Source organism: Phalacrocorax aristotelis, chromosome 11 (assembly GCF_949628215.1).
Source record: "Phalacrocorax aristotelis chromosome 11, bGulAri2.1, whole genome shotgun sequence".
NCBI classification, from domain to species: domain Eukaryota; kingdom Metazoa; phylum Chordata; class Aves; order Suliformes; family Phalacrocoracidae; genus Phalacrocorax; species Phalacrocorax aristotelis.
The window spans coordinates 23,831,984-23,858,292 of NC_134286.1; the positions used below are offsets into that span (position 1 = coordinate 23,831,984).

The window sequence follows — 26,309 nt, forward strand, 5'->3', positions numbered from 1 at the left end:
TGAAGCAGCCCCTTGTGTGAGCTGGGAGAGCCCGGCTCGGCGCCAACGGGTTGCTTCGCTTTCCTGGAAGGGAGAAGACTTGTGGGCGGATGTTTTTGGAGGAGACAAACTCCACGAGCGTCAGGCCAAATGGCAGCCTCGGCAAGGCTGGTGAGAGCCAAGCGGCCCTGGGAAATGAGAGACGGCACAAACCGGGGAGGGGAAGAGGTGGCAAGGTGGGGTGTGGGCTGGCCCTGGCCTGGGAGGGTGCTCTCAAGGTCCCGGCGCTGCAGCTTTTCCAGGTCTCCTGCTCTGGGCTCTTCGCAATGGCCAGCGGTGGGGAGAGGGGCTTGGAGGCATCCCCCCGCCCCGCAGCTGCTGCCGAGCACCTCCGGAGCTGCAGGGTGGACCTGGCCCAAGGGGCCCCTGGGCCCTGGGCTCCTGCAGAGCCCCCGCCGCAGGAGCCTGCCAGCGCCAGGCGGAGCTGTCGGAGGGAGCAGACCCAGCGTGGGCGCCTGGTGAGGGGATCCCCCTGAGCTGCGCGCCCCGGACACGGGCGGGTTGGAGAGGCACAGGCTGCTCCAGGACACTCGCCACGTCCTGACTCTTCATATCTCCCCCCATGGGGCATCTCCCCTCTCAGAGCAACCTCACCCTCCCAGCGTGAGCTTAGAGGAGGCTTAACACAAAAAAAACCCCACCAAACCCAGGAGGCTGAAAAAAGCAAAACAATCCCAGGACTTCGATGCACATTTGACATGCGCCAAACTGGAAGATGGTTTTCAGTTTCCCAAACTCGTTTGACATTTAACAACGAGCAGCAGGCGCCATCGGAGCCAAAACCGTGTTGTGCCCATGCAGACCCTCCTGCTCCGGCACACCCCAGCCCAGCCCCTGCAGAGACTCTCTGGTTTCATTCCAGTGGGGAATGGACTCGCCCACAGTCGCGCTGATGCTCCCAGCAGCAGGCGAGGCTGCCTCACTGCTTGCTTGTACAAAAGCAGGTCCTGGGTTTTCTAATTCTGACATTAATGGAGAGTCCTGATGACAGGACAAGATCAACCCAACGGCCACATGTGCATCGTCCTCAGAAATCCAGCATTTCATTTTAGGCAGTGACTGGAAGAACCCAGCTCGTGCCCTGCTCGAGATCTCATTGACACAACATTATGCAAAGATTATTTTTTTTTTCAGGAATACCTGCAGAACAGCCCGGAGGTGTGATGAGGACGGGGAATCTTTAATCAAGGGGGCTCAAAGTCACAGCCATAACCTGTTAGCCCTCAGCACCTTCATTTTCTACAGCTGCTGGGGATGGAGAAAGCGGATTGCATTGGGCAAGAACTGAGATCACAGGTGGGCACTAAACTTCTTCACCAGAAGACCCGGTCGCTCATTAAGCCTCCGTGCCTCGACTTCCCCACTTGCACGAGGTGCCTACGGACGCTGGTCTTTGTAAAAGGCTCCAAGACCCGCAGGTAAGAGCACACTGGAGGCACCTGGGGCTCAGCCTCACAAGCCTCAGGGTGGATTTCTGGTGCCACAGACACAACCAGGCAAGGACCCCGAGCCATAAAGTGTGTGTGCATAAATACATACGGAGCATCTGACACCTAGTAGCGTATAAAATGACACTGCCTGTTGCATTACTCATCCGGCTGCCCCCGGCAGGGTTACTTTGCTCCGACGTGATTTCTTCCTGCAGCTGCGAGGGCACAGCCGGGGCAATGCTGGGGAAGGTGGGTGCCGCGCTGCCCGCCCGCGCTGCCTGCAGGAACATGTGGTTTCAGGGAATGGGATCGGTGCTCAGCCTCGGCTCCAGCAGGCCAGTTGGTTACACAAGCACTGCCGAAGGGAAAAAAGCAGTTTGCCTTTCCTGTGCCAAAGGCAGCGCAGATCAGCCCACACGCTTCACGGGGGCCTTTCCCGGCCTCTGCCAGCACAGCGCCCGTCAAGCTCAGAACCACATAGAGAAAAAAAAATAAAAACCAACCAAAACCAAAAGCTGTTCCAGCTCCCCAGCCCGCTCAGGCGCCTCGTCCTTGCCGGCGACGGCTCAGAAACCTCCCCTGCCCTTTCCTGCTGCTTTGAAAGAGGCCGGGGTGTGGTGATGGGGGGCTGCAGCTCTAATAACATTTTCAGGTTGACCTTATTTCTCATGGCTTCGTTGTGTTTATTTGCTCCAGACACACGCTGCTTCCTTGTAGTCGCTGCCAAAGGACTGTCTTATCTTTGCCGCCGTGAAGCTCTGCTTTCAATTCAATGCAGAGAAATGTGCCAGCCAGCCAGCGGCATTTACAGCCCTAACTGCGCTGCCCTTTGGCTCAAAACAAATTCTGGGGCTGAAAACTCTTCCCCCAGCTCCCCCTTCTGTTATTATTAACCAGTTCATCGCTACACCCAAGTCCTTTGTTCCCTTCCAAACAAGATCTTGTTTTACTTTCAAGTCCCAAGCCCAGAACAAGTTCGCAGCGGGAAGGAGGAAATCCACACTGAAAAAAGACGTCAACACCCTAGGAAATAATTTCTTGGGACATTGTAAACAAAGCGTACAAAGAAAGCAAGCCAGGGGTTGTGGCCCCACCATCACACACACGCCACCGGCACCCACCGCTCCATCCTGATGCAAGTCCTGGGGGCACCTTGGGACGTCTCACCCAGCCATGGCTCTCCCCCAAGCATTAATTAAGCCTGAAAAAAAAAGAGGAAAATGAAAGAGCAGATCTTTTTCCTTCAGCAAGGACTGCAATAGCCGTAAGAGGCAGGGTGCTCATTGCATTACATGGGAAAACAAGAACGCTCTTGCAGCGTGAGCAAGCAGCGGGACCCCTGTGCTGCTGCAGGCAGGAGCCCGCCTTCATCCATCCCGTCCATGCCGGTCTCCCAGAGCCGTGCTGCTCACAGCGCCCTCCCCAGCCGGTTGCAGCCCCACGGGCGCTGGTGCCGAGGACCCACTGAAGCCCCATAGGAAAGACACTGCTGTGACCGTGATTTCTCTCCCCTTCCAGAGTGAATCGCCTTCGACTGCTCAGACCTTGGATTCTGAGCAACAGACCTCAGGGCTGCCGAAGCAGCGAGCCGGTGCCAGCAGCTCGGCCATTCCTCCTTTTTGACTCGCAGACACATCACCGCCGCTGCCTGGCGTGGTCCCAGGCTCCCCTGCCAGCACCGACAACTCCCCGCTCTGCCCTTGGGATGAGTGAGCGGTACACAAAAAAACAGCTGAGCCAGCTTGATCCAGACTTACGGATCTCAGGCACGAAGGACATGCAGTTTTCCCCTTTATTTCCCCAAGTGAGACAAGCTGGACATACCAGGAAAAAATAATGCCACTTACCTACTGCCTGCAGCGTGGGGCAGGCAGGAGGAGCCCGGCTCTGGGCAGCCAGGCAAAGCTGCTAAAGCAAGCCCTGACCCCCGCAGGAGCCCACCCCTCACGGACACCCCTGTATCTCCTGCCGTAGCCCAGCTGGGAACCTGGCAGGGTGGAAAGGGCTCCCTCATCTGCCACATTTCATTAAGGCAAAGCTCTGATGGGAGCTTCGCCGCCGACAGCAGAGACGAGGCGAGCAGCAGAGCGTAGGCGAGAACCCGCTGGCCCTGTAACAACCTCCCCCGTGCACTTTGTGCCCCGTTCAAACCCCGGCGCTAGGCGGGGGGACATGCAGAGTCAACTACCCCAACCCACATCCTGCCCTTAAGAAGGCCGACAGCTAGAGCAGGCATCCAGCCTCTCCCCAGAAGGGTCCCCACTATCATACTTCATAAATATGATATCATAACACCCCCCCGCCGGGTCCCTGCCTTTTCTGGGGGTCGGTAAAGAGAAGGGTGCCCTATGGCCACCTCCTCGCACCCCTGGAGTTAGGAGGTTTTAGCAACAGATGACAAAGGCATTTACAAGAGTATCAACCCCAGCCTTATCTCTGTTTGTTCAACCCAGTGCTTTAAGCAACCTTTCTTGCTTAGCTCAGGAGATCCCAGGCTCGGTGTTATTTATCAAGTGCATGGATCGCTTCCAGCTCTGACTTGTATAACCAGCTGTTTGCTGAAGAGAAACCCCAGGGCTCCTCCTGGAGTCACTCCGAAGGTAAAGCAATGGAAAAGCAAGAGTTGGACAGGGCAAAACCCTTCGCAGCAGCTCAAACTGCCCTGGGCAGAGGAAACCCCTCTTGATTAGGGCCATCCTTGGTTAACGGGGTCAGCAGGCTTCTGCACACAGACCGAGCAGCTACAAAGTCACGCCCCAAGCTCCCATTTCCACCTCGCCCACATGTACCAGACCTCCAGCCGTTAAAGCGTGCATCCCCGTTCGCAGGAAAATTACAGGTTTCCATATTAGAAGGAAGCAAGGAGTGGCGAGATCTGCTCAAGCAAGAGGCAAAGACTCTTGCAAAGACACAGCAACGTTTCTCTTTTGCTTGTCCATTGTCAGCGCGTTTGGTTTGGCATCGTGAGGACGCAAAACACTGCCCGAGCAAAGACTGAGCCGCTCTAAAGCCCAGCTCTACCAGGCCTTCCCGCAAAGCCAGGGGCTGTGTTTTCCCACACTCCCACCTTCCTGCGCAGGATTTTCTCAGGCCGGCCTCCCGAGGACACCTCTTCCACCCAAAAAAGCCCCTCGATAGGGGCGCCGAAGGCTGCCGCGGAGCCGGGAGCTTGCCTGCCGGCACAGCCCCAGCGCTGCTGGGCAGGTGTTTCCTGCCCCGAGCTCCGCCGCGTTTCCAGCGCTCCCACGCCCAGGCGGCTGCGGTGCCCCTCGGCGGCGTGCCCCCTGCCCTGCCGCTTCCCCAGGAGCGCCCGCGGTAACCTACCGGCCAGCTGCGACGTTCCAGCCCGCTCACGCGTCTCCCTTTCAGCACCTCTTGCCCTTACCTTCGCACCGGGCTGCCGCAGCCTTCCCACGAGAACAAGGAACGGGCTCCCACATATTGTGGATCAAATGGAAGCAGGGACCATATTTGTCAAGCCGGAGCCCTCCTGCAGATTGTAAGGTAAGTAGAACAGCAGAAAAAAGCTTTGTCTTTCTGGTATCCCACGCACGCCACTGAGGAGAGAAGCCTGCCTGCATGGGACAGCATCCCCGACCCCTCCCAGCGCAGACGTCCCCCAAACGGAGACCCCAGGGAAGCGGAATGTAGCAGCTTCTTGCCTGGACTCGGACCCAGACGCCCAGAACACCCAGCTGGCGAGTGGGGGGCAACCCTCTCCAAAGGGGACAAAGGAAAAAAGCATTTAAAGGTAAAGCCGCTGCCACTGGGCAAGGGTGGCCAAGAGGCACAGCCAAGGCAGGACGTGAAGCGTTTCGAGCCATGAGCCACTTAGAGGCACGCCGCGGTCTTGGTTTCAACTCAGCAACCACCTCCTGCTGTACAAAACCACCACAAAGTCAAGGGGTTTATTTTGCAGAGCACAGGGAGTCTGACCCAGTGGTACCATCTTGGTTTGATTCAGCTTTAAGCTACTCAAGCGTTCAAGGTGTCACCACCTCCCTGCCAGGTTAGAGCAGCGGCAGCAGGTCCTCGCTGTCGGGTGGCTTTGGAAAACAAGCAAGCTGGCTTCTGCTCTAGGTAGAGATGAGGAATTTATTAAACTCTCTCAGATATAAAGATCGACCAAACTCCCAGACAGCTCTAGGCAGCTCCCCCCGAAGAGGGATATCGCAGGCAGCGGCAGCCCCCCATGGACATCCCGTCACCTCTTGCCACCACGCCCCAGCCCGCGGCTGCAAGTGCACGGGAGGGACATGAGGGCCCTTGTTACCACAGCCTCTGCAGCTGAGGCCAGCTGAAGCGCGACACCTGCTCAGCAGCCGACGTTTGTCCCTCAGGAGGCAGAGCACAAGCCCCCACTTCCAAATTCTCGGCCGTTACTCAATGGCTTGGCTCCCTCCTGCAGCCTCGGTGGCGAGCCAGAGGCGAGAGGAAGCTCTGCTGCCACCGACGAGCCTCAGCCACAGACCGTAAAGCAACACCCATTACAGACTGAAGCCGTGGTGGACAACATCGACCTCCGAAAGCATTCATATACCTTCAACGTTCCAGTAAATGGTCACAATTTTATTAACAGGAAAATAACTTTATAAGATCTGGGACAGGGGCTTGAGGAGCACAGATGGGGAAGGAGTTACTTGGCTGACAGTGGTCAGGAAGGGCTTTATTGCATAGTTGTTGGCAAAAGGAGGCACCGAGCGGTGCTCGTATGTGAAGTGGCAGCGCTGCCGATCCTAGAGCCAGGGTCCGGGCCTGAGTTGGGTGCGGGGCTGAGGAGAGGAGCAGGGAACAGCACAGGCATCCACGTGAATGTCCCGGGCGCAGGGCTCTCCAGCAGGGCCTCCTCAGCCACCTAAGACACTGCTGATCAAGGAAAGGGGCAGTTGTGCAATATCTAGCGTGATCAGAGTTTACTGGGAAGGGCAGTAAAGGCGGGGCGATAACTTAGGACGTGGCCTTTGCGATTTAAATTACACGCTCGAGGGAAATCACGAAGAAATCCTTAGGCATATGTCTAAAGAAGGGATCGCGATGAAATACAACTGTTAACTCCTTCTGCCTCCTCCTCTGGGTTCTCCTGGCAAGGCAGCATCAGACTGACTCAATACATTCACAGAAGATTAATCAAAATAACCTTCTTCCCAACCAGAAACTGGGCCCAAGTTTTAAGGGGATATGGTCTTCTGGGGGTTTTGGTTTTGTGGGTTTTTTTTTCCTCTTCCTTTCAGCAAAACAGTCTCAGCTAGCCCATTTTTTCTTTCCCCTCCCCTATTTTGACTTTACAAGGTCCTTATTTTTATCAAGTGGCTAATTGGGAATACACCAGCCCTGAGTTACAACTGTACCTTTCTGCCACCACCTGAACGCTGTGTGCAAGGTCATCCTTCTCCTCCAAGACTTCTGAAGGTATAGACCTTGTCTTTTCCTCCCCATGTTAGTAACAAGGGTTCAAATAAAATAAGAGATATAATTCTTTAGCATTTTGCTTTTACTCCTTCATGGAATCTTTCCAATGCAACTTCACAAAAGCAACGTAAATAAAGTCTTTTTTCTTCTAAAAAGAAGATTATGTTCCACAGATTATGTAGTGCAATTGGTTATCTGATAGAAAAAAAATTATCATCTTCAGCTCCGTGGAAGGAAACGCTGAAAACAGTTCCATGGTCTCAATAAAAACGGAGAAGTGTATCCAGGATCTTCTATAAAGTTCCTCTTGTGTTGAACACACAATACCTACGAGTCTGCCTTTAATTGAAGAGTATAGAATCTGGGTCCTGGTTAGCCAGCTGTGCGATGTGCTTTAATACATCCTTCTTGGTGATGATCCCGAGTAGCTTCCTGAAAAACAAAACCACGTTTTTAGTGCCTCACCGCCCACAGGAGGAACCCTTGCTCTCGCATAGCTTCACGTAGGGCAATTTCAGCTCAAGTACCCTTTTGGATCACAGCGCTGAGACTCCGCACGAAGCACGGCGCTCACAAGCCCCAACAGAAACTCTGCCAGTATTTTACACTAATGACAGGCAAGGAGGCTATAACCAAAAGGCAAATATTAATTGTTATTAACATCCACCTCCTCCAAAAAGGTCAACCTGAACGTCTAGCGCTGTATTTTAAGCCCCAGTGCTCTCAGTAGCTATGCTTTCAAAAAGGCACCGAGAGGCATGCCAGGAGCCGGGGAACGAGGGAGAGCATCTGTTGGGGAGCGACGCTGAGCTGAGCAACACAGCTGCCCATCAGCGGCTGACAAGATCAGCGGGTCCAAACGCAGCAGAGCAGGGAACAGGGAGAGGAGTCCTGCCGGTGCCACGCTTCGGGGAACAGATCCCTCCGTTGCCATCTTTGCCCTCATTCCTTCCCGCCTCACCAAACACACTGCTTCTGATTGACACCCAAGCGAATTCAAGCAGTTACATGATACACGTGGCCAGGTTTGAGAGGAGGCTGTGAGCCCTTTCCCTCAGCTCAAGACACCCACCGCCCGACAGAGCTGTGCCTCCGCCTTACAGGCGTTACGTTACTGCTTCGCCTGAAAGCAGCTCAGGGGTTCCACAGCTGCTTTTTTGCAGGTAACAGCTGCTCCAGCGGATGCTCAGTGCTCTACACGCCAGAGGCCTTTGGTCACTCGAGGGAGAGGAGGTTTTGACATAGGTCTACAGGCGACCCTGGGGCCCCAGGGCTCTGCCTGCAGCGCTCTTACCCGTTGTGAGTAACCAGGCACTGGCGCAATCCCAGCTTGCGGAATATATCCACGACGATTTCCATAGGGGTTTGGTCTGTCACGGTGAAAGGACTGAGGTCCAGGATGCTCCTGAGTTTTAGCATGGAGGGGGAGCTTGGAGGCAGCGGAGGAGAGTGGTCAGTGAAATAAATAATGGAAGTGCTCACGATCCCGTCCTGCTTCTTCCGGGCATTTTCTGCAAGAAGAAACATTTGATTAAGTATCAACCCTCCTTTCCCTTCCCAAACCGAAGAGCATACCCTTTTCTCTGCCCACACCGGGATGGCCTGAATAGTCCGTTCCTTCCTTTCACCTGCGCTGTTTCTCAAGGCAACGGATGAGCCACGGAAGGTGCGATGTATTTCTGTCCTATCTTCTGATCACTACATCGTAACCTCTAAGGTCTCCAAAGTTTCCCCCCAGGGGTGGGATGAGCACACGCTTTGCCTAATATCAAGCTGCCACGCATTTTGCTCTGGCCACGTAAATGTACATTCTGGAGATCTTTAACTTCCTGGTTTTAAGAGGACGTAGATAAAATGCTTTATATTTCATCAGTCACCAGTTTGGGTCCCACGCAGAGTCGCTGAAGAAGTATTTTTAAGCACTTAACCTACTGGCTCAGGCCCCGCGACTAGGGTCAAGAATAGAAAACAAGTGAAGTACTTGCCCTCACTCAGATATTTACAGTCGTGCCTTACGCTCCTGCTACACGGGCAGCTCGGATATCTGCCACACTGCAGCTTCGATTTGGTGTGTGCACTCCAAGACTCACCGGGAAGGGGCCAGCCTGGCAGCCCAAACGCCAGGCGGGATATTCGGAGCTGGCCATCAAGAGCCAAGTCCCATGGCACACAACAGCGCGTTACTGTGCGTGCCTTGGGGGAAAAATTACTCTTAAGTCCTGGAGAATAACACAAATGCAAGGATTTGTGGTCATACCACAAGGCAGCCCTACGGAAGGAAGGCAACGTGCATAATTATAATATGATAGTGCACTTTTTTCTGTATTTCACTCCACATTGCCATGAGCATGTGGCAAGATACTTATCAGAATAACGACAGCAACACTCACGTGCTCCAGAAGACTGTGCTGCACATCCTAAAACTGACACTGAAAACTTACCTTAAAGGAGAGAGGGAACACACGGGGTTGATTCACAGCTACAGGCAACTTAGTGATAAAAACTACTCTAGCTCTGCCAGGGGACAAAGCTAGCTCAGGGCCGAGCCGTCACACCACCCACAAAGTCATCAAGCTTGAGCTAAGTGCATTCAGCCACGCGCTGGAGAACACACCGCACAGCTCCGGCGTCTTCAGTGCTCCACGATCACCCTGTTCCCACAATCGCTTTCTGCTTTTGCCTTGGGCAACTCCAGCTCACCCGCGCCCAGCGCGGATGCCTGGAGTCTGAGCTACAGCTGGGCACAAACCACAGGGACTCAAGCTGGCACAAGCGTGGGGCTTGGTGCCCTCATGCCCAATCTTCAACGCAGGCACAGTTTGTAAGGACTTACATGCCTGCGTGCCCCTTGACCCTAACACACAGATGTCTCCTGCTTCATCAAGAGAAGAGATACTGTCTCACCCAAGCCAGCAAGAACATCACCAGAACTTCCACGCGGGTCTCACGCTGGGAAACCGCACTTGCAGTTTCTAAGAAACTGGAGAGCATGAGAAAACTGAATGTGCCCTATGTAACACGACAATGCTATTTCCAAAGGAGCTCAACTCACACCACAGACGGAAACTGCATCTGAGTGATGCCAGGACAGGGTTTTCCAAGTCCTGCCAGCACCGCACACCACCCGCCTCGCAGCCCCCAGCACACAAGTGAAGGACGAGGCTGGCTTTCAGTGATGGAGATGGACAACTTGAACATCAGTGTCGATATTTGTAGGTTTGACAGCACCGCCTCAGAAGTGACCCAACACCCAGTACATGGGCCCACCGGACTTCTTTCCGTAATGAAATAAAATAAGGTTTGAGACATTAACAGTTAAGAAAGCTTTCTGCATCCAGTCACCCACACAGTTGGGAAGCCTTACTCTTGCTGACAAGAAGCCTCATGCTTCACAACCGTGCCCTAAGGCGTATGAAGTCAGCAGAGCCACGCTAATTGTGCCGGGCAGTCCATGCCGTCCTTCGCACCCACTGCATGCAGATCCCTGCTGCTCAGGGATGGGATGCCTGCCCCAGTAAGCACAGCCACCACCACCACTGGGTGTTTAAACTCATCAAGTAAGGTATAGCTGGTGCCACCTAAGGCCTCTGATGGCATCACTTATCTATGCAGGATCTTGCCTCTTACCAATTGAAATGATGAGGTCTCTCCTGAGGACAAATCCAACAAGCCGTTGGGACTCCCGTGACACCACCACTGGATAGCCGCTGTATGTGGTTTCATTGATGATGCTCTCAACATCTTCTACAGTCATGCTGCCCTGAGTGATGACAGTCAGCGGAGGATCATTCCTCCGTGGCCTCATTACGTCCATCGCAAGCGTCTTGTGTGAGAACTCTTCCTTGGCTTCCAAGAAAGGGTATCCGTTGAGGCGAATGTGGGCATCGTAAATGCCTTCCCGCCCAATAGCGTCAGCCACCCACTTGCTGGTCATGGCTGCTGCCATCAGAGGAACGATGTATTCCAGCCCACCGGTGAGCTCAAACATAATGACCACTAATGACACGGTCATTCGGGTCACCCCACCTGCAAACAGAGCACAGGAAGACAGTCGACATGAACAGGCAATTTTGGGGGTTTGCAGGCAGGAGAGCTGTTCTGAGGTTTGTTACAGCTGCCCTCTGCCAGCGCACCTAGAGCAGGCCTTGATTCAGCAAGCGGTGGTGCTGCTGGACCCCTACATCTAATTGAGCATCGCAGTGGAAGCCAAACACAAGCAGAACGCAGTACTGAAACCATCCCTCCCTTCCAGAATATCGTGCCACGGGCTGGCTTTAAGGGTTTGCTACCTGTTTTTGCTGGGTCTTTCCCTGACCTCCGAAGCAACCTCAGTCTGGCCATGCCATAGAAGGGCCTTATCCATAGGCAGAGTCATGAAACGCAACCTCTGACAAGCCGTACACGAAAGGCAAGTGTCATCCGGGCATCCTCTGGTTGCTGGCATCAACTCCCCCAATAGCGAGGGCTTCAGACAACCTGCCCTTTGAGTTTGCTGACATTTTAACTACTGGTCATTACGCTTTTGTAGGTTTTCAACACTAAAACAGTTGAGGCATTTGGAGAAGAGATGAGTCTTCTTAAATACTGACTTTTTTTTTTAAAACAGCATTTTTTCTCAGCATATTTTAGTTATGCTTTTGAGATTCAAGTCCCAAAGCTACTCCCACATATTTTAGAGGAGTTTTACTCCAATAACCAATCTCCTAAAGGAGCACAACCCTTTAGTACTGTCCAGGGGTAAACAGAACAGTGGAACCATATTTATTTTTCATCAACTACATGCAAACAAGAAGGTGTATCCCCCTTAAAAAGACCGAAGGTGGGGCTTTGGTAGCATGCTTTTGTTGTTCCTGAAATGAAAGTTTCTCCTGATAGAGTACTCCCTCAGGAGTTAAACATATTATTCAGTGGAGGAAAGGATTGGGAATTACAGTGCAAGTCAAGTTCAGTCACATGCACCCAATTTCTCAAATTCATCCAAGCAGAAGAAGTGTTACCAAAAAAACAAAGTGCTTGAAAGAAGAGTTGCATCATAAGATTTAGGGCCAGAACAGAAAGTAAAGTGAATTAAACCAGCCCAGGAAAATCTGAAGTCCCTGGCCAGCCTCATTTGTTCTAGCTGCCTATTCAGCAGGCTCCCCACTGAAACCGGTCATGTCCAACCGTAGGGTGGTGCTGGCAAAAGAATGCAAACAAGATGAGAAAAACATTGCGTTTTCCACTAGGGAGTTCCCTGTTCTCCAGTTGAAGCCAGCTTCCACGGACTGTGACAACAGCTGCAGCATCTCCCCAGGACACCTCTGTACATGGCCAACCACGACCCAAACCACCACCTGGGCTTCAGAAAACATCCTGCTTACCTAGACACGCTGCAGCCCCGACCATCGCATAGAGGCCAGGGGTGATGCAGTCAGCTCCTTGGCTGCACCAGCCGCTGAAGATGGCCCAGTCGTGGTGGTAATAGGCCAGCTGCTCCACGGCTACTCCCAGCAATCTGCCTGCTATAGCACCCACCGCCATGCTGGGGATGAAGAGACCCGACGGCACCTGGGAAAACACCCGCCGGTAAACGCGCCGTTCCTCAGACTTCGCAAAGACTAGAGACGGACGTTCGAAATGGGACTGAGTTAGAAGTTAAAATCGGCACGGACGCCTCGCTCTGCCACCGCTGCCCTTCCTGCACTCTCCTACTCCCTGCAACAGGGTTGAAACGCGCTCCTTCCCGAGCGGGAGGAACAGCCACGTGGGAGGTTCGCGTGGCACAGAACCACCTTTTTTCAAAAGCTTATTTCCCAAGAGAATATAATAAAGCTTCCCCTGCACACCGTCAGTGCTCCCCCTGCCTTTCCAACCGCACAAGTACTTGTTTATGGCACCCACGGGATTCTCCCACTCTGCTGGCTTCCCATACTGGCAGCGGGATCATCCTGCTTCCCTGGCAGGATTCAGACTCCACTGTGGAAGTGAGGGTGCCTGGAATTAGCACAGGCAACGCCCAGCAGAGCCACTGCCAGCAAGTTTCACCTCTGCACTTCAGCTGTTCTGGGGCTCTGAAAGCTCCTGTCCTTTGAAGTCGGAGAATCTCCCCCCCTTTCCTTTACACATTTGCCACACCGCTTTCCTCACACGTTGTACACCTTTCTCACAGACTTGTTGGTTGTCCTCGAATGTCAGCGACCACCTCACGGCAACGATGATGTCCAAACCTCTGTGGTGAGGTCACCTTTCTGGACGGACCACTCGAGGACTGGGGTCAGGGGAGATGCTCAGCTCCACCCGCTGAGCCCCACTGCAGGAAAGCTCAGACCTAGGCAGTACATCCACAGCTCGGGAGGCTGCCACCAGACAAGTTCAGAACCATCTGACCAAGGAACAGCTATGATAAGTACGCATTTACAAATTAAGAGATCGACTGCTTTGCAATTAGGTATTGCACATATATTGCATACATATCAAAAACGCTTACGGCAGGACAATTTAGAAGCATTCCGTGTTTGGAAAATGGGACGTGGAGCCCTGAGACGCCAGCTTCAGTGACTGCATCTGACGCTCACACTCACGCTAAAAGGTTTCTGCTGCCCTCAGTTACCAGCAACAGAAGAAGTAACTGCAGTCTATCGCCTCGCCCCCTTCTTAACAGAGCTCAGGGAGGAAAACATGTCTGTTTATTGAGCAAATAAAACTCTAAGATGTGTTTCTTCTCATTCTCTGCAGGAACCCCGTGAGCTCCTTTACAGGCGATTCTCACCTTCATGCCAAAGGTGAAGATCGTGATGAAGACTTTCATTACGAGGGCCAAAGCCAGCTGCCACATGGCTGTGTAAACTCCTGGGCCAGCAGCTCGGTCTGGCAGGTCATCCCCTTTGGTGCTGTTGAAATCATTCACATACTCACAGAGCTTGGAGGAGTCCAAAATCCCACAGTCATTGAAGAGCTCAGAAATCAGCTCGCTGGTGCTCATTCTGGTGTACTCGTTGGGGAAGGCCAGAATGGCTGTGATCGCGGTCACTACAAACACCTCCAGCACAGGGTATTTGCCAAGCTTGGTCGTCTTGCGTCGCCTGCACCAGGCGATGTTGCTGCGAATGAAGAAAGCTCCCCAGAGCCCACCAAATATTCCCAAAAGGATGAATGGCACAAGCTCCAGAAGATGCCACGGCATGTGAAACTCCACGTAGAAGAGAACCAGGCGGCTGTTCCCAAAAGGGTTGATGGAGCGCAGGGTGAATGCAGCGACCAGAGCAGCGAAGAAGGAGCGCCACAGTGTCTTGAGAGGAAAGTAGTAACTGACCTAAAGGAAAACCAAAGCAGACTCAGTCACTTTGACACTTGTCACTATACCGAAGGCTGCCCAGTAACACAATCACCACTGCATGAGGTAAAGGCAAGGATCGAGATCGATGTGTGCTGGCCACCTACCCTCCTCTCCAGCCACGCACCCCAAGGCTTTATTTTGAGCTCCCGTTCAATGTGGATTGCAACGACCAGGACGAGCCCTGGCCTGCATAATTCCAGCGCGGCAAGTGCCCTCTACGATCCCTGAAGTGGAGGCGACTTACTCAGATAGCAAAAGCTGTTACAAACCAGCTACGAGCTGAATCCGGACAACTATTTGCCTTGCATGCTCTGCAAAGTCCAAAAGTGCCAAACAACAGTGCTTGACATGGCTGCCACCACAACTATTGCTCAGCTGAGCAAACCCATCCCATTCCTCCTTCGAGCTAAGCCCTGAAGCGAGCAGGGGTGATCCACTTCACGTCTGGATCAAAACACCAAGGATTAGAAGTTCCTTGGGAAGAAAAGGGGTTTGATAAGCCAGACAAGTTTGTTCCCAGGTGCCGTGGGACAGAGCTGTCAGGGGAGCGTGGACACACGGAAAACGTGACAGAGGCTGTGGCTGTGAGCAGTGTTGCTGAGCACGGGCACACCAGGGGAAACCAACAGGTTTATTGCAAAGCTACGGATATGACATCATCCAAAATAAACTCTCCAGTATTTGCAAGAATTACCTGAAACCCCAATAAGCTTTTAGGTTGCTTGGCCTTGTAAATACATCACCAATCAGTATTGAACACGGTCTCCTTTCCACACCCAAGCAGTTATGAGTGGACTGTATTTTTAAACCAGCAGGGTCAGTTCTTGCAATAAAACAGCTCGCCAAGGGCTAATAGAAAATGCTGATGTTACCTCTTCCAGACTAAAGAGCACTCCTCCGATCGGTGCACCAAAAGCTACAGACACACCAGCAGCTGCAGCTGCTGATAAAACCTGAGGGAGAAACCAAAGCCAGTCAGACGTTTTCAGCCCCCCTCCAAACATTCCCCCTCTTTTTGTATGCCTTGACTTAAATTTGTACAACTTCTATCTCCAGCGCAAGCACAGTAAGCCAGGGTCAGACCCATTTTAAAGGCAGCAGGGAAAAGACAGAGTGAGCCGATTCCCTAGGGAGAAGGGCTGCAAGTAGCTACAAAAACACTGGTGTGAGCATTTCACCAGTCCCACCCCAAAGACAGCAGAAGTGGCATCACCGGCAATTCCCTTTTTCCTGTTTCAGTTGATCTCGTGCTACGCTTCCACCTTAGATAAAGCTCCAGTAAAACAGAATAGCAGTAATTTCACGCTGACTTTTGCCACGTTTGCCTGTCTCACATTTATTCTGTTTCTCAGAATAGGGTAACACAGTGTAACTAGAGGTGCTGCGGGGCCACCCAAAATCCTGCAGCCCGCAGGGTGGATTCTGTCAGGTCTTGGTTTTGCAGAATGTAAACTGCCCAATGCAATACTACACACCTCACATTAACTGTTCTCCAGTGACTTGTCCAGAGACAAGCATGCAGCGCTGTGAGGAAACACTCCTGAGCTTCACGTTAGACGCTAGCTTGGTTCTTACACCATGCCCATCGCTGTGTCCCTGAAAGCGGAGCTCTTCATTCTACTCCTACGGCCAAGTCCAGGTCCCCCAAACAGTCCCAACATAGTTTATAGAGCTGCATGGCAAACAAACGGGACGCTGACCTGCGCTGAGGAGATGCTGTGGTGTCCCTTCCTAACCGAGACGCCTTCTGCTCCAACTAGGGGCCGCGCTGAGGCACACCGAGAACAGCACAGTGCACGGTCTGCCCGCGCCACCCCCGCAGTTTGACATCGGTGTCTCTCCGTACCTCTCTGCGCTTCGCTTCGTTCTTCCTGTATTTGGTGAAGAGGTGACACAAGATGTTCCCACAGCAGCAGGCGACGTGCACCAGGGGCCCCTCTTTGCCCAGGCTCAGCCCAGAGGACACCGCCAACACTAAGGTGATGGTTTTGATGATCAGCGTCCACTTGCCCAGGTAGCCTCTAATGATGAAACCACTTAAGATAGTTTTGATCTGGAAGTCAAGCACACAAAGCTCTACAGGCTTTCATTCAAGCCCTGGTCAGAGCTCCTGTTTTACTAGGCGCTCCCAACCCTGCCCTGAACTTTCCTCTACAGCTTTCAGAGTGCCCCCCCAGCCATCAAAAGTAACGTAGAGTCAGTAAAAATATCCCTCCGTGCAAAGGCTGAAACAGCCATTTGAGTCCTCCCTTCAGGGCCACTAGGCCTGCTGAAGAACAGTCTGAGCCCAGCTTTTGTAGCCCATCTTACGCAAACAGTGCACTTTTGTTCGTACCTCCTGCAGTAAATGCCAAAAACATTTTAGTTTTTAACGGGATTGCATAGAGACTTCGGTACTTCAGACGTGTTTCAGGAAAAAAAAAGCCCCATGTATTAAGCCACCATCTGAAGTGCCAGAAATTATTATTCCACAGCAGGCACGTGTAACCGTTGGATGGTGGATCCCTACCCCACCTTAAAAAAACCCAGCCCACTGTCATCCTCACTCACCTCTGGGATCCCTGAGCCGCAGGCATAAGGAGCAAAGCCTTTCACAAGTAACACAGCAAGAAGGGAGAATAACAAGGCCCAGATAACGTACATCAAGTAGTTGAGAATATATGCAAAAGCCCCCTGAAATGCAGAGAACGTTACCCAAATTAGATCATTTCAGCTGAGATCACATCAAATCTGCGTGCTGAAGCAAGCGTGCAGAAATAGGAGGTAATCCCTCAGCCAAAAAATGAAGAGACCTACAGCAGGTGTGAGGTTTGAAGGACGAGTTACGTTTGCTGGGTTAGGGGGATACGAACCAATCATATCTCCAAAGACCATTTATATAAATAGCAAACAGGGTACACAAGTACTTGGTACTGGGATAAGTGCTGCCCCAGTCAAGCGGGCTGCTCCGCTGGATAGAGCTGCCAGAAACACAAGGCTTGAGCTCATCTAGCATTCCTCTGAAACGTTCATGGGCGAAACATCCTCCAAGCCGCAAGTCTCTGACACGCGGCTAAAACACTGCACTTGTAAACGTGTCAGTGCTTTGCTTCCCCTCCGAGGACAACACATAAGTAACTTGAGTTTATTTATGCCCTTGGAAGACCCCAACGGTGAACCTTAAAGTCACCGAGCCACCTAGAGCTTGCACTTGTGGCACATACACCCAGATCACTAGCAGGGGATGGTACAGGCCGGGGGAACCGGACAGTCGGCAGCAAAACCAGTTGTAGGCACACGTCACCTCTCCATGGCCAAGGATCAGCTGGGACCAGCTCTTCCACTCGGGGCACTTGTCTCTGTCCGTGAAGGTTGTGTTGTATTTCCAGCAGCAGTGCTCATGGTTAAACCAGAAGCCTGCTAAACACACTCCTTCCTTCAAATCTGTCATCCAGTGGGCAGAGATGTCTATCAGGCCTGCTAAGGAACCTAGTTTAAAGAAAAAAAAGTTAATAATCGCCTTATGCAGACTCCAATACCTGAAGGTTACATCCGCCCTACTAATTTTTGACTCACCTACCAACAAATACAGCAGTACTGGTATTTTTGCCTAGAGTTAACTTTTATTCTATAGAGAGTTAAATGGGAAGATTTGAGAGAGTATATATATATTGAAAAGAGGAGGTCAGGAAACAAAGCATGCCTAATAGTATTTCAAAGGTTGACCATTACAAAATGTGTTCAAATGCATCACTAGAAATTAATTCTTCCCAGTTACACCAAAAGAGCACTTATTAAACACAGCAGAGCAAGCAGAGGCAGAGACAGACGTATGGCATTTCTGGAGGACACAGGCAAAATGTGCCACGGGTCTTCAGCACAAGAATCATAGAATCATCAAGGTTGAAAAGACCTCTAAGATACTCAAGTCCAACCGCCAACCCAACACCCCGAGGTCTCCTAAACCATATCCCCAAGGGCCACGTGTGCAAGGTTTTTGAACCCCCCCAGGGACAGTGACCCCCCCACCTCTCTGGGCAGCCTGTGCCAGGGTCTGACCACTCTGGCAGGGAAGACATTTTCCCTCACACCCAACCTAAACCTCCCCTGACGCAGCCTGAGGCCGTTCCCTCTCGTCCTGTCACTGGTGACTTGGGAGCAGAGACCGACCCCCCCTCACTCCAGCCCCTCTCAGGCAGCTGCAGAGAGCGAGAAGGGCTCCCCTCAGCCCCCCCTTCTCCAGGCTAAACCCCCCCAGCCCCCTCAGCCGCCCCCCAGCACACTTGTGCTCCAGACCCTGCCCCAGCCCCGCTGCCCTTCTCTGGACACGCTCCAGCCCCTCAAGGCCCTTCTTGTCCCGAGGGGCCCAAACCTGAGCCCAGCACTCGAGGTGGGGCCTCCCCAGGGCCGAGCACAGGGGCCCCATCCCTGCCCGGCTCCTGCTGGCCACACCAGGGCTGACACAAGCCCGGGGGCTGGTGGCCTCCTTGGCCACCTGGGCACTGCTGGCTCATGCCCAGCCGGCTGCCAGCCAGCACCCCCAGGGCCTTCTCCGCCGGGCACTTCCCAGCCCCTCTGCCCCGGGCCTGGAGCGTTGCCTGGGGTTGCTGCAGAGCTGGAATCCAGGAGTTACACCAACAACGCTAAGGCTGTGACAGGAATAACTTTGAATTTCCAATCCCAGTGTTAAAAAAAAAAAAGGGAAGGGAAAGTTACAACTGTGCCAAGTGAAACAAAGCAAGCAGAGCCAGTACAGAAAGTAATTCTGATTTTAAAAGAGGAATCTTCGTGCAATTTCTTATTTTTCTGTTAAGAATAACTCCTCTAAGCCCCAAAGATACACGCTGCCATCAGCTCTGCTGTCAATAAAAATGCCACAATAACACCAAGGCCAGGAACCAAGACCTCTGATCTCTCAGAGCAAGTGCTAGCACAAGCTCCAGAGGTAGCAATTAGTATTTAGCAAATCTTCCAGTTAATGAAAAACTGGCTAGCAGATTTCCTATGTAAATATTAACACAAGATTTCACTTAATTCCTCGTGATGAATGCTTAGCTGCTTTCTATCGGGAAGATCTGTATCCAACTGATTTTCTTCTGCTGCACTGGGTCCAAAGTTTGCTTCTGAAATCATTTACAAGGCCTCAGCCAGTCAACCTCTGAGAGAAGCCCGACTTCCCAAGAAACGCCCCTCACTTTTTATATTTAAGCATAGTGGGGGGAGAGTAAAAAAATAGATTAAGAAAATCTTGCTAGCAGTCCTTGGCATTAACCTATCCAGTGTCAATGAAGACCGTTCGGCAAAGACGATGTACAGCATGACACCCTCCTCTGACCCAGCGTTTTGATCAGCTCTGCTTTCATGAATAGTCTTTTGTTTTGGGGTTTTTTTATGTGTAGTTTTTGTCTGTTTTTGTTTCAGAGCTCTGTACCAGCAGCAGATCCAGAGCAGCAGCCAGGACAGCTTTCAGTCTCAGTTTTGTGTCTGGGTATTTACACAAACCCAGCCTCAAATCATTTAAAAATAATTCTCCATAAACTGCAAAGCAGCAGCAGAGCCACCGACGAGCGCAGCCCCTTGCACGGCCCTCGCTCCAGGGCCAAATCTGCCGCTCCAGCGATCTGCCAGGCTTTGTGGGAGGAATCGATACCAGTGCTGCAGTGCAGGACCAGGACTTAGGTTTAAACTGAGGTTTGCTCTTACCTGCCAACAGCCCAATGAGAAGCATCAACAACCAGCCAGAAAAGGCATCGCTCACGCTGTGCAGCAGTGCCCACGTGGACTCTTTACTTCTACTGGTGATCTAGAAAAGTTGGGTTTTTTTTTTTTTTCAAAAAGAAACAATCTGTTAAGAAGCTGACCTACTTTGGCGTAAACGCTCTAAAAACTACATGCTGACGTCATTAGTGGAAGATAGCCCCTAACATTCAAAACAGCAGCTGTCATGACATTCTGCTTTGAGGGGCGAGAGAAAAACCATCAGGCAGTGCCTGCTCTTCCAGCTGGTACGGCAAAGGCAGCTCCCGTCAGGTGTGCAGGAACCGTCACGGATACTTCCATTTTCCCAGCAAAACGGAAAGCACTCAAGTAGCGCTCTCCTCCTAGGTGTCTTCCGCATAAAACGAAGACAAAATTCATCCCTTAATCTTTTAAGGCCATTGCTTGTTAGTAATAGCGAGTTACCAGTATCCCGATGCCACAAGCATATCTGAACACTGAAGAAACCGTTCAGGCACTTTGCCCCCAGCAATTCATCAATACTGCCTCGTGGGCGTTGATACCCACCAACTGGGAGAGCAAAGAGAAGCTGTTGCCAGCATTTCACAGCCTCCAGCTACTGCCTCAACATCTGAAACACAAACTAGGCATTTCTTTAGCCAGAGGAGACTCTCCAACCACTGCTCAGCCGGGCACGAGGGGGCTGCAGGTTTGATACCACCGCAGAGGAATGGTCAGGCTGGGAACCAGGCTGTGCTGGTGGCACTGGGAAGCGGGACTCAGACCCGTCCAAGATGCCCCAGCAGGGTCAGCTCCTCAGAGGCTCTGGCCCTGTCTGCCTGTGGCAGGCAGGGACGGCTGAAGCCTGTCAGTCTCACTGCTCTCGACAGGCAGACAAAAGGGTGACAGAGCAGCTATTGTGTGCCCCAGTACCCTGGCGGCCTCTCCCAAGGGAAACATTCCGGCACACCGCTATTATTCCCAGATAAAAAGGCACATTAATGCAAACAACTAATACTCACTAAATGAGGAATAAATAAAGTACGAATCCTTTCTGCCTGAATGAGCGCCGTTTGTTTTTCTTCTCCGGATTTTTGTCTTTCAGATGCCACACTGATCACGAGTAGAACCGCTACCGAATCAAGGCAGGGGTTGGGGCCGGTGCCAAAACTACCTCCTTTATATCTCTTATCATTGCACTAACCCCACACCTCTTTGGCCAGCAGAAACTTCTGCCTTGACCCGATTTCAACTTCTTTTGATACAGACAGAAGCGGTTGTTTTACACAAGCATCTCTCTGCAGATAGGAAACAGCCCTGTTCCATGCTGATGGGCATCATCTTTGTATGCATGCGTCTGTGTGTGGGGGCATACGTGCGAGAAGTCTTTTGGGTCTTACTCTTAATCCATAGACAGGAACAGAGCTTTGGGCAGGAGGTAGCGGGGCACGGAGCCCCCTAACTGGGTCTGTACCTGCTCAGGTGTGGCCTTTACACCGTATTGTACGTACTCACACAAGGAGCAGGGACTGCGTTCCGTTTGTGTGCTGTTACTGAGACAAGTTGTTTTGTGAGGCTCAGGGGAAAAAAAATTAAAAGAATATTTTGGCAAGCAAATAGACAACGTGAGTTCAGTCATCACCCTACAAGAGTTCTGCCAGCAAGGGTTTCTCGTGAATCAGGAGCGTGCTGGGGACATCGGTACTTTATTTAAGGCACCCCTTGCTTTCTAAGCAGATTCCTTTAATTGCAGAGCGCAGTGAAGTCCTGGGAATGAATTCTGAAAGAACTGCACTTTGTTTTCTCAAACATGCAGCACAAAAAAACCTCCAATATAAGAGCATCATTTGCAAGTGCAACGGCATGAGCAGAAAAATAGCCTGTTTATCGATAAAAACAGGACCACAGGTGCTGGGATTCTTCCATTACAAACCATGCAATAGCAATGTAATTCTTCCAAATAATGCATGCACCTAGGTTTTGCTCTGCTTCTGTCTCGAGCAAGTTTAACACAGCATAAGAAAGTGTGCCATTAAGGCATTTAAGATGTGTATCAGAAATCCACTAAAGCTTTTTAAATAAAAGCCTTCAAGTGAGAAGTAGCAACTGATGAACTGCAACACATTCAGTTTAGTGTTCCTTTAGCTCGAACTAGAGACCCTGTGGAGAGGCTCTCAGTTGCCGAGCTAAGGGCAATCCCTCCATCCAAGGTGTCTCTAGGGCACGCCTCCCTAGGGCGGCAATCAGAACTAAGATTCGCCCCATCAAGTTAATTATTCTGCCTTCAGTGCCAGCAAGGAGTAGTAAGAAGTGTTACCTCTCTGTGCCTGTCCCGGTCCCTGGATTTCTCTCGCACCCAATCTATAGTGTTAAAATCTTCGTAGGTGCCCACACCAGGAAGAGGTTCCTCCAGGAAATCCATCATTGTGCTTGTGCCGTTCATCCCTCCTCCATTATATGAGGAAAACCCTGGTGGGGGAGGAAGGGGAAATTGAGCATTTCTTAGTTTTCCCCCTTTTTAGAAAAAAAAAAACAAACACCAAACCAACCAACAAAAAACCCAAGCACATCACCAAAACACTAACTTAGGGGAAAAACCACAGATTTCAGTGGAAGCAAAGAGCTAACAAGCTGCACCTTGAGCTAAATAGTCCAAGCAAACCTCCCAGGGCTGACCTGGGCAGCACAGATACACCCTTCCCCAGCTCCAGCAGCTCGCGTAGAGGTGGGGATCATTCCTGGACATGACTGTCTAGGAACCAAAGTACATCAACACTAGCATCCAGATGTCAGGTTTTCCCTAAACCCAGGACTTGCCACGATGATATTTTGCCATTTGAGGAAAGCAGAGGGGAGAGAAGGTGAATATTTAAGAGCCCCAGCAGTGCTGAAGGGAGTCCCAGATGGAAGATGAAAGCAGGAAGGGCAGGAGGGACACGGGAAGCAAAGCATCCAACCCCTCCCCGTCACTGGTGGGGGGCCAGGAGGGCCTGAAAAGCAGGGAGTGGTACCAAATGGGGGCTTGGGAAGATACCAAATCGGGGCTCACAGCCTCCCTTCAGCTGAAACAAACTTGGCCAAACCACTCAAGCTCAGCCTAACCTGCTCCAGCCCATGGAAAATGATGCTTAGCATGGATGTATGTTCCCAAAACTTTGGCGACAAGACAGTCTCTTCACAGCTAGGAGCGCAGACCAAGGGTGTGGAGCAGGGTAATGTGAGGACCTACAGAAAACTATTCCTCTACAGCGTGACAAGGGTTGGCCAGGTCCCTCTGAAGACAACACACGCATGGTACAAGCCATGCTCCCGAGCAAAGCCTCCCATGTCATTCCCCCCAGGTCTGCCAAGAAAATAAATGCATTCATCGTAGAATCATTGAACAATTTGCATTGGAAGGGACCTTTAAAGATCATCTAAGTCCAACCCGCTAGTCCTGGACCCCAGTGTAGAAAACGGGTCAGATCTGGTGGATTAACGTTGTCTCCATGTCCCCAGTTCCCAGCCAAGCTGATGTTTGGCCCCTGCCTCCTCCCAAGCCCCTCCACCTGCTACGTGCTGCGCCCCCGCCGGAGCGCCTGGCTGCCCCCAGTACCCGGGGGAGAGGGTGGCTGGGCAGGAGGCAGAGCACAGCCTGCCCCTGCGGCACCTGGGGCAGGGGCCTGCGACCCCAGCGGATTTTACCTGCCCTGGGAAACACATTTAAATCTCTTCCACCTGGAAAACAGCCACAAATCTATTCCTGCTTTCATTTGCTCCTAGAACAAAATATTGAGCATCTTTGACCTGAAAAGAACCTTAAAACCCCCATTAATGTAGCACTTGCTCCTTTAAAAATGGGTTTCTTAAAGCCCCTTGCAAGCATTTTGAAGAAGGTGTCGAAACACATTGAGGAAAAAACAAAGCAAAGGTCTTTTAAACCTTATCCAAGGAAATCAAGAGGTTTTCTTGACAGATTGACACGGAACAAGTTTTTCTGTGCAATTCAGCCCAAGCTTCATCCCTTTGCTCGTGCAAGCACTGAGGCCCCTGCTCCAAGTCAACACCAAGAGAATCCTTCAGTAATTACTCCAGATATTTTTCTTTCTAAGTCACCAAATGCTGAAAGGGCAAAAATCCCCTGGGTTACTCCAAGAAACAGTCTGTTAAATTTCAGTGGAGATAAAAGGTTCCCTGCAGTCTATTATCCACAGCGCAAAAGCACCCTCAGAAAATGAGTGACGCTACTTTACACACTGAATACCAGTTTTTCTAACTCCCTTAAGATGTCTTTCGTGCTACTGTCACTCCCAAAGGCTCTCTATGGCCCTGACAGCAGGGGACCTCCTAAGATTTACATCTGCTATCATGTTACCTGGGGATTCTGTTTTTTTCATTTCTAAAAACTAAAGCCATGCTAAAGGGAAATCACTGTTACAAAAGCACACGAAGCAGGACGGGCTGCCTAGAGCTGCCGGCTGACCGTCCCCTCGACCGCAGGACTCGAGCTCTTCTGCACAGCATCCTTCCCACGCTAACACAGCCCGGATCCAAACCAAGCTCGGCAGAAGAACCCCTTTTCTGTTATAAGCAAACTGGAGAGAGAGCAGTGAGCTTCCTACGCTGAGCCCAGCCGATTACGAACGCACATTCTGGAGCTGTCTGATACCCCCCCAAGTTGCACAGGCATCTTTGGCACCCTTGGCCGCCACTGTTTCACTTCCATGCCCCTAGAAGAAGGCAGCAGCGACCTACCAGGCTACCTGCTGTGCACTACCCTTCTGTTTAAGACATGAAGGTGGAAAGGACACAACTGAGGCATGTGAAGGAGGGAAGGATGCAACTGATAAACCCCTCCTTTTGCACCTACAGCCGGCCTCTACCTTCTGCGTGCAGGAAGACAGCACAGCAGCGAGCCGCAGTCGTTGCACTCAGCATTTGGAGGGGACAGGGAAAGGAGCTGTGCAACAAGCTGTAAAGCAGCAGGGAGCTGCACAGATGAACTCCCTGACACCACAGCTCTGAAAACCTTTTAAAACAGCCTTGTACAACATATATTGCCGGTCAGAAAAGGGGAAGAGTAAGGTGCTGGCAGCCAGCTAATGTGCACGCTGAGCAGTCTCAGTAAGGGATTGCCAGCCAGCAGCAAACCAAAGAGAAGTAGAGTACAGAAAATCTAGAAGGCAGGAGGAGACTGAAGTCCTCAGTAGCCCATTTCTCACCAGCGCTGGGAGCCCCAGCCTTAAATCACCACATATCATTCACTTGGCAATCCACAGCACACCAAAGCCACTTATACCCTGTTTGCTCCGCAGAGCAAGCGTGACTTCATGCTCCTCGTAACCCGTACTAGCAGAACATACACCGTGCACGCTCTTCCTCTGGCAATAGGCTGCTACAAAAAGCTTCCAAGGGCGTACATGTGGAGACACAAGTAGGGAGGCTGGTTTTTCAGACCTGGGCAGGAGAGTAAATCTAATCACGGTTCTGTAAGACACTAAGCATTTACAGTCACCCAGAAGGGGGGGGAATAAAAAGCACAAATCCAAAACCCAGTCAGAACTGGAAGGTAGTGGGGAAGAGGAGTATTAAAAGTCCCATACAAAAGAATGTTTTAATATTTCATTTAGCATATTTAGGTTGTAGATTTCAGCTGAAATAGTTAATTTTCTTCCTAGTAGCTGGTTTAGTGCTGTGTTTTGGATTTAGGATGAGAATAACGCTGATAACACACTGATGCTTTAGTTGCTGCTGAGCAGTGCTTACACTAAGGCAAGGACCTTCCAGCTTCTCATGCTCTGCCGACTGAGAAGGCTGGCGATGCACAAGAAGCTGGGAGGGGGCAGAGCCGGGACAGCTGACCCCAACTGACCCAAGGGATATTCCATACTACGTGGCATCATGCCCAGCACAAACTGGGGGAAAACTGGCCAGGGGCTGCTGCCCAGGGCCTGGCTGGGCATCGGTCAGCGGGTGGTCAACAACTGCACCGTGCACCACTTGCCTTGCATATGCTACTATGATTAGTATTACTATTTTATTGTATTTCAATTATTAAACTGTTCTTATCTCAACCCATGAGTTTTCTTGCTTTTACTCTTCCAATTCTCTCCCCCATCCCACCGGGGGGTGAGTGAGTGAGCGAGCAGCTGCATAGGGCTCAGTCACCAGCTGGGGTTAAACCATGATGCTTGCTTAGGCAAGCAGCTGCTTTTCTGGGAAAGCTGAAATATAGATTTGGGGAAGGAGGGGTGGTTACCCACTGTCAGTAACGGTGTTATGGAAAGCCAGCATCTACCCAGGCATTCGTTTTAGCTCTGCCCCCAGACAAGGGAACCACCACGGCCGCATCACTTTTACGGCAGCTTCAGATACAAGTAATGAGGTGGCTCTGGCGGGGGGTCTTTGACGCTTTGTTCATGTGGGCGGCGGGTTTCTAC

At 51.6% G+C, this 26,309-nt stretch overlaps 1 protein-coding gene and 1 long non-coding RNA gene across 10 annotated transcripts in view; both read right to left on the reverse strand.

Moving 5' to 3' along the window:
• Positions 1–1,596: 1,596 nt before the first annotated feature.
• On the reverse strand, positions 1,597–5,002 carry LOC142063054 (uncharacterized). Of its 2 annotated transcripts, none has more exons than XR_012662620.1 (3): positions 3,317–5,002; positions 2,591–2,670; positions 1,597–1,824 (listed from the first exon to the last, which is right to left on the reverse strand). It is a non-coding gene; the product is annotated as an uncharacterized LOC142063054 (long non-coding RNA). The 2 variants fall into 2 exon arrangements; XR_012662619.1 differs by lacking the exon at positions 3,317–5,002 and adding an exon at positions 3,035–3,298.
• Positions 5,003–6,942: 1,940 nt separating this feature from the next.
• LOC142063055 (H(+)/Cl(-) exchange transporter 5) overlaps positions 6,943–26,309 on the reverse strand; it is a 43,035-nt gene continuing 23,668 nt past the window's right edge. For all 8 annotated transcript variants that reach the window (XM_075106388.1, XM_075106387.1, XM_075106385.1 and 5 more), the window contains 11 exons: positions 22,208–22,359; positions 19,876–19,975; positions 17,477–17,661; positions 16,744–16,866; positions 16,040–16,246; positions 15,066–15,146; positions 13,627–14,169; positions 12,239–12,425; positions 10,506–10,904; positions 8,173–8,389; positions 6,943–7,310 (listed from right to left, as the gene is read on the reverse strand). In XM_075106388.1, the coding sequence (XP_074962489.1) occupies positions 7,220–7,310; positions 8,173–8,389; positions 10,506–10,904; positions 12,239–12,425; positions 13,627–14,169; positions 15,066–15,146; positions 16,040–16,246; positions 16,744–16,866; positions 17,477–17,661; positions 19,876–19,975; positions 22,208–22,359 (2,285 nt within the window). In that variant the 3' untranslated portion in view covers positions 6,943–7,219. The remainder of the gene's footprint in view (positions 7,311–8,172; positions 8,390–10,505; positions 10,905–12,238; positions 12,426–13,626; positions 14,170–15,065; positions 15,147–16,039; positions 16,247–16,743; positions 16,867–17,476; positions 17,662–19,875; positions 19,976–22,207; positions 22,360–26,309) is intronic.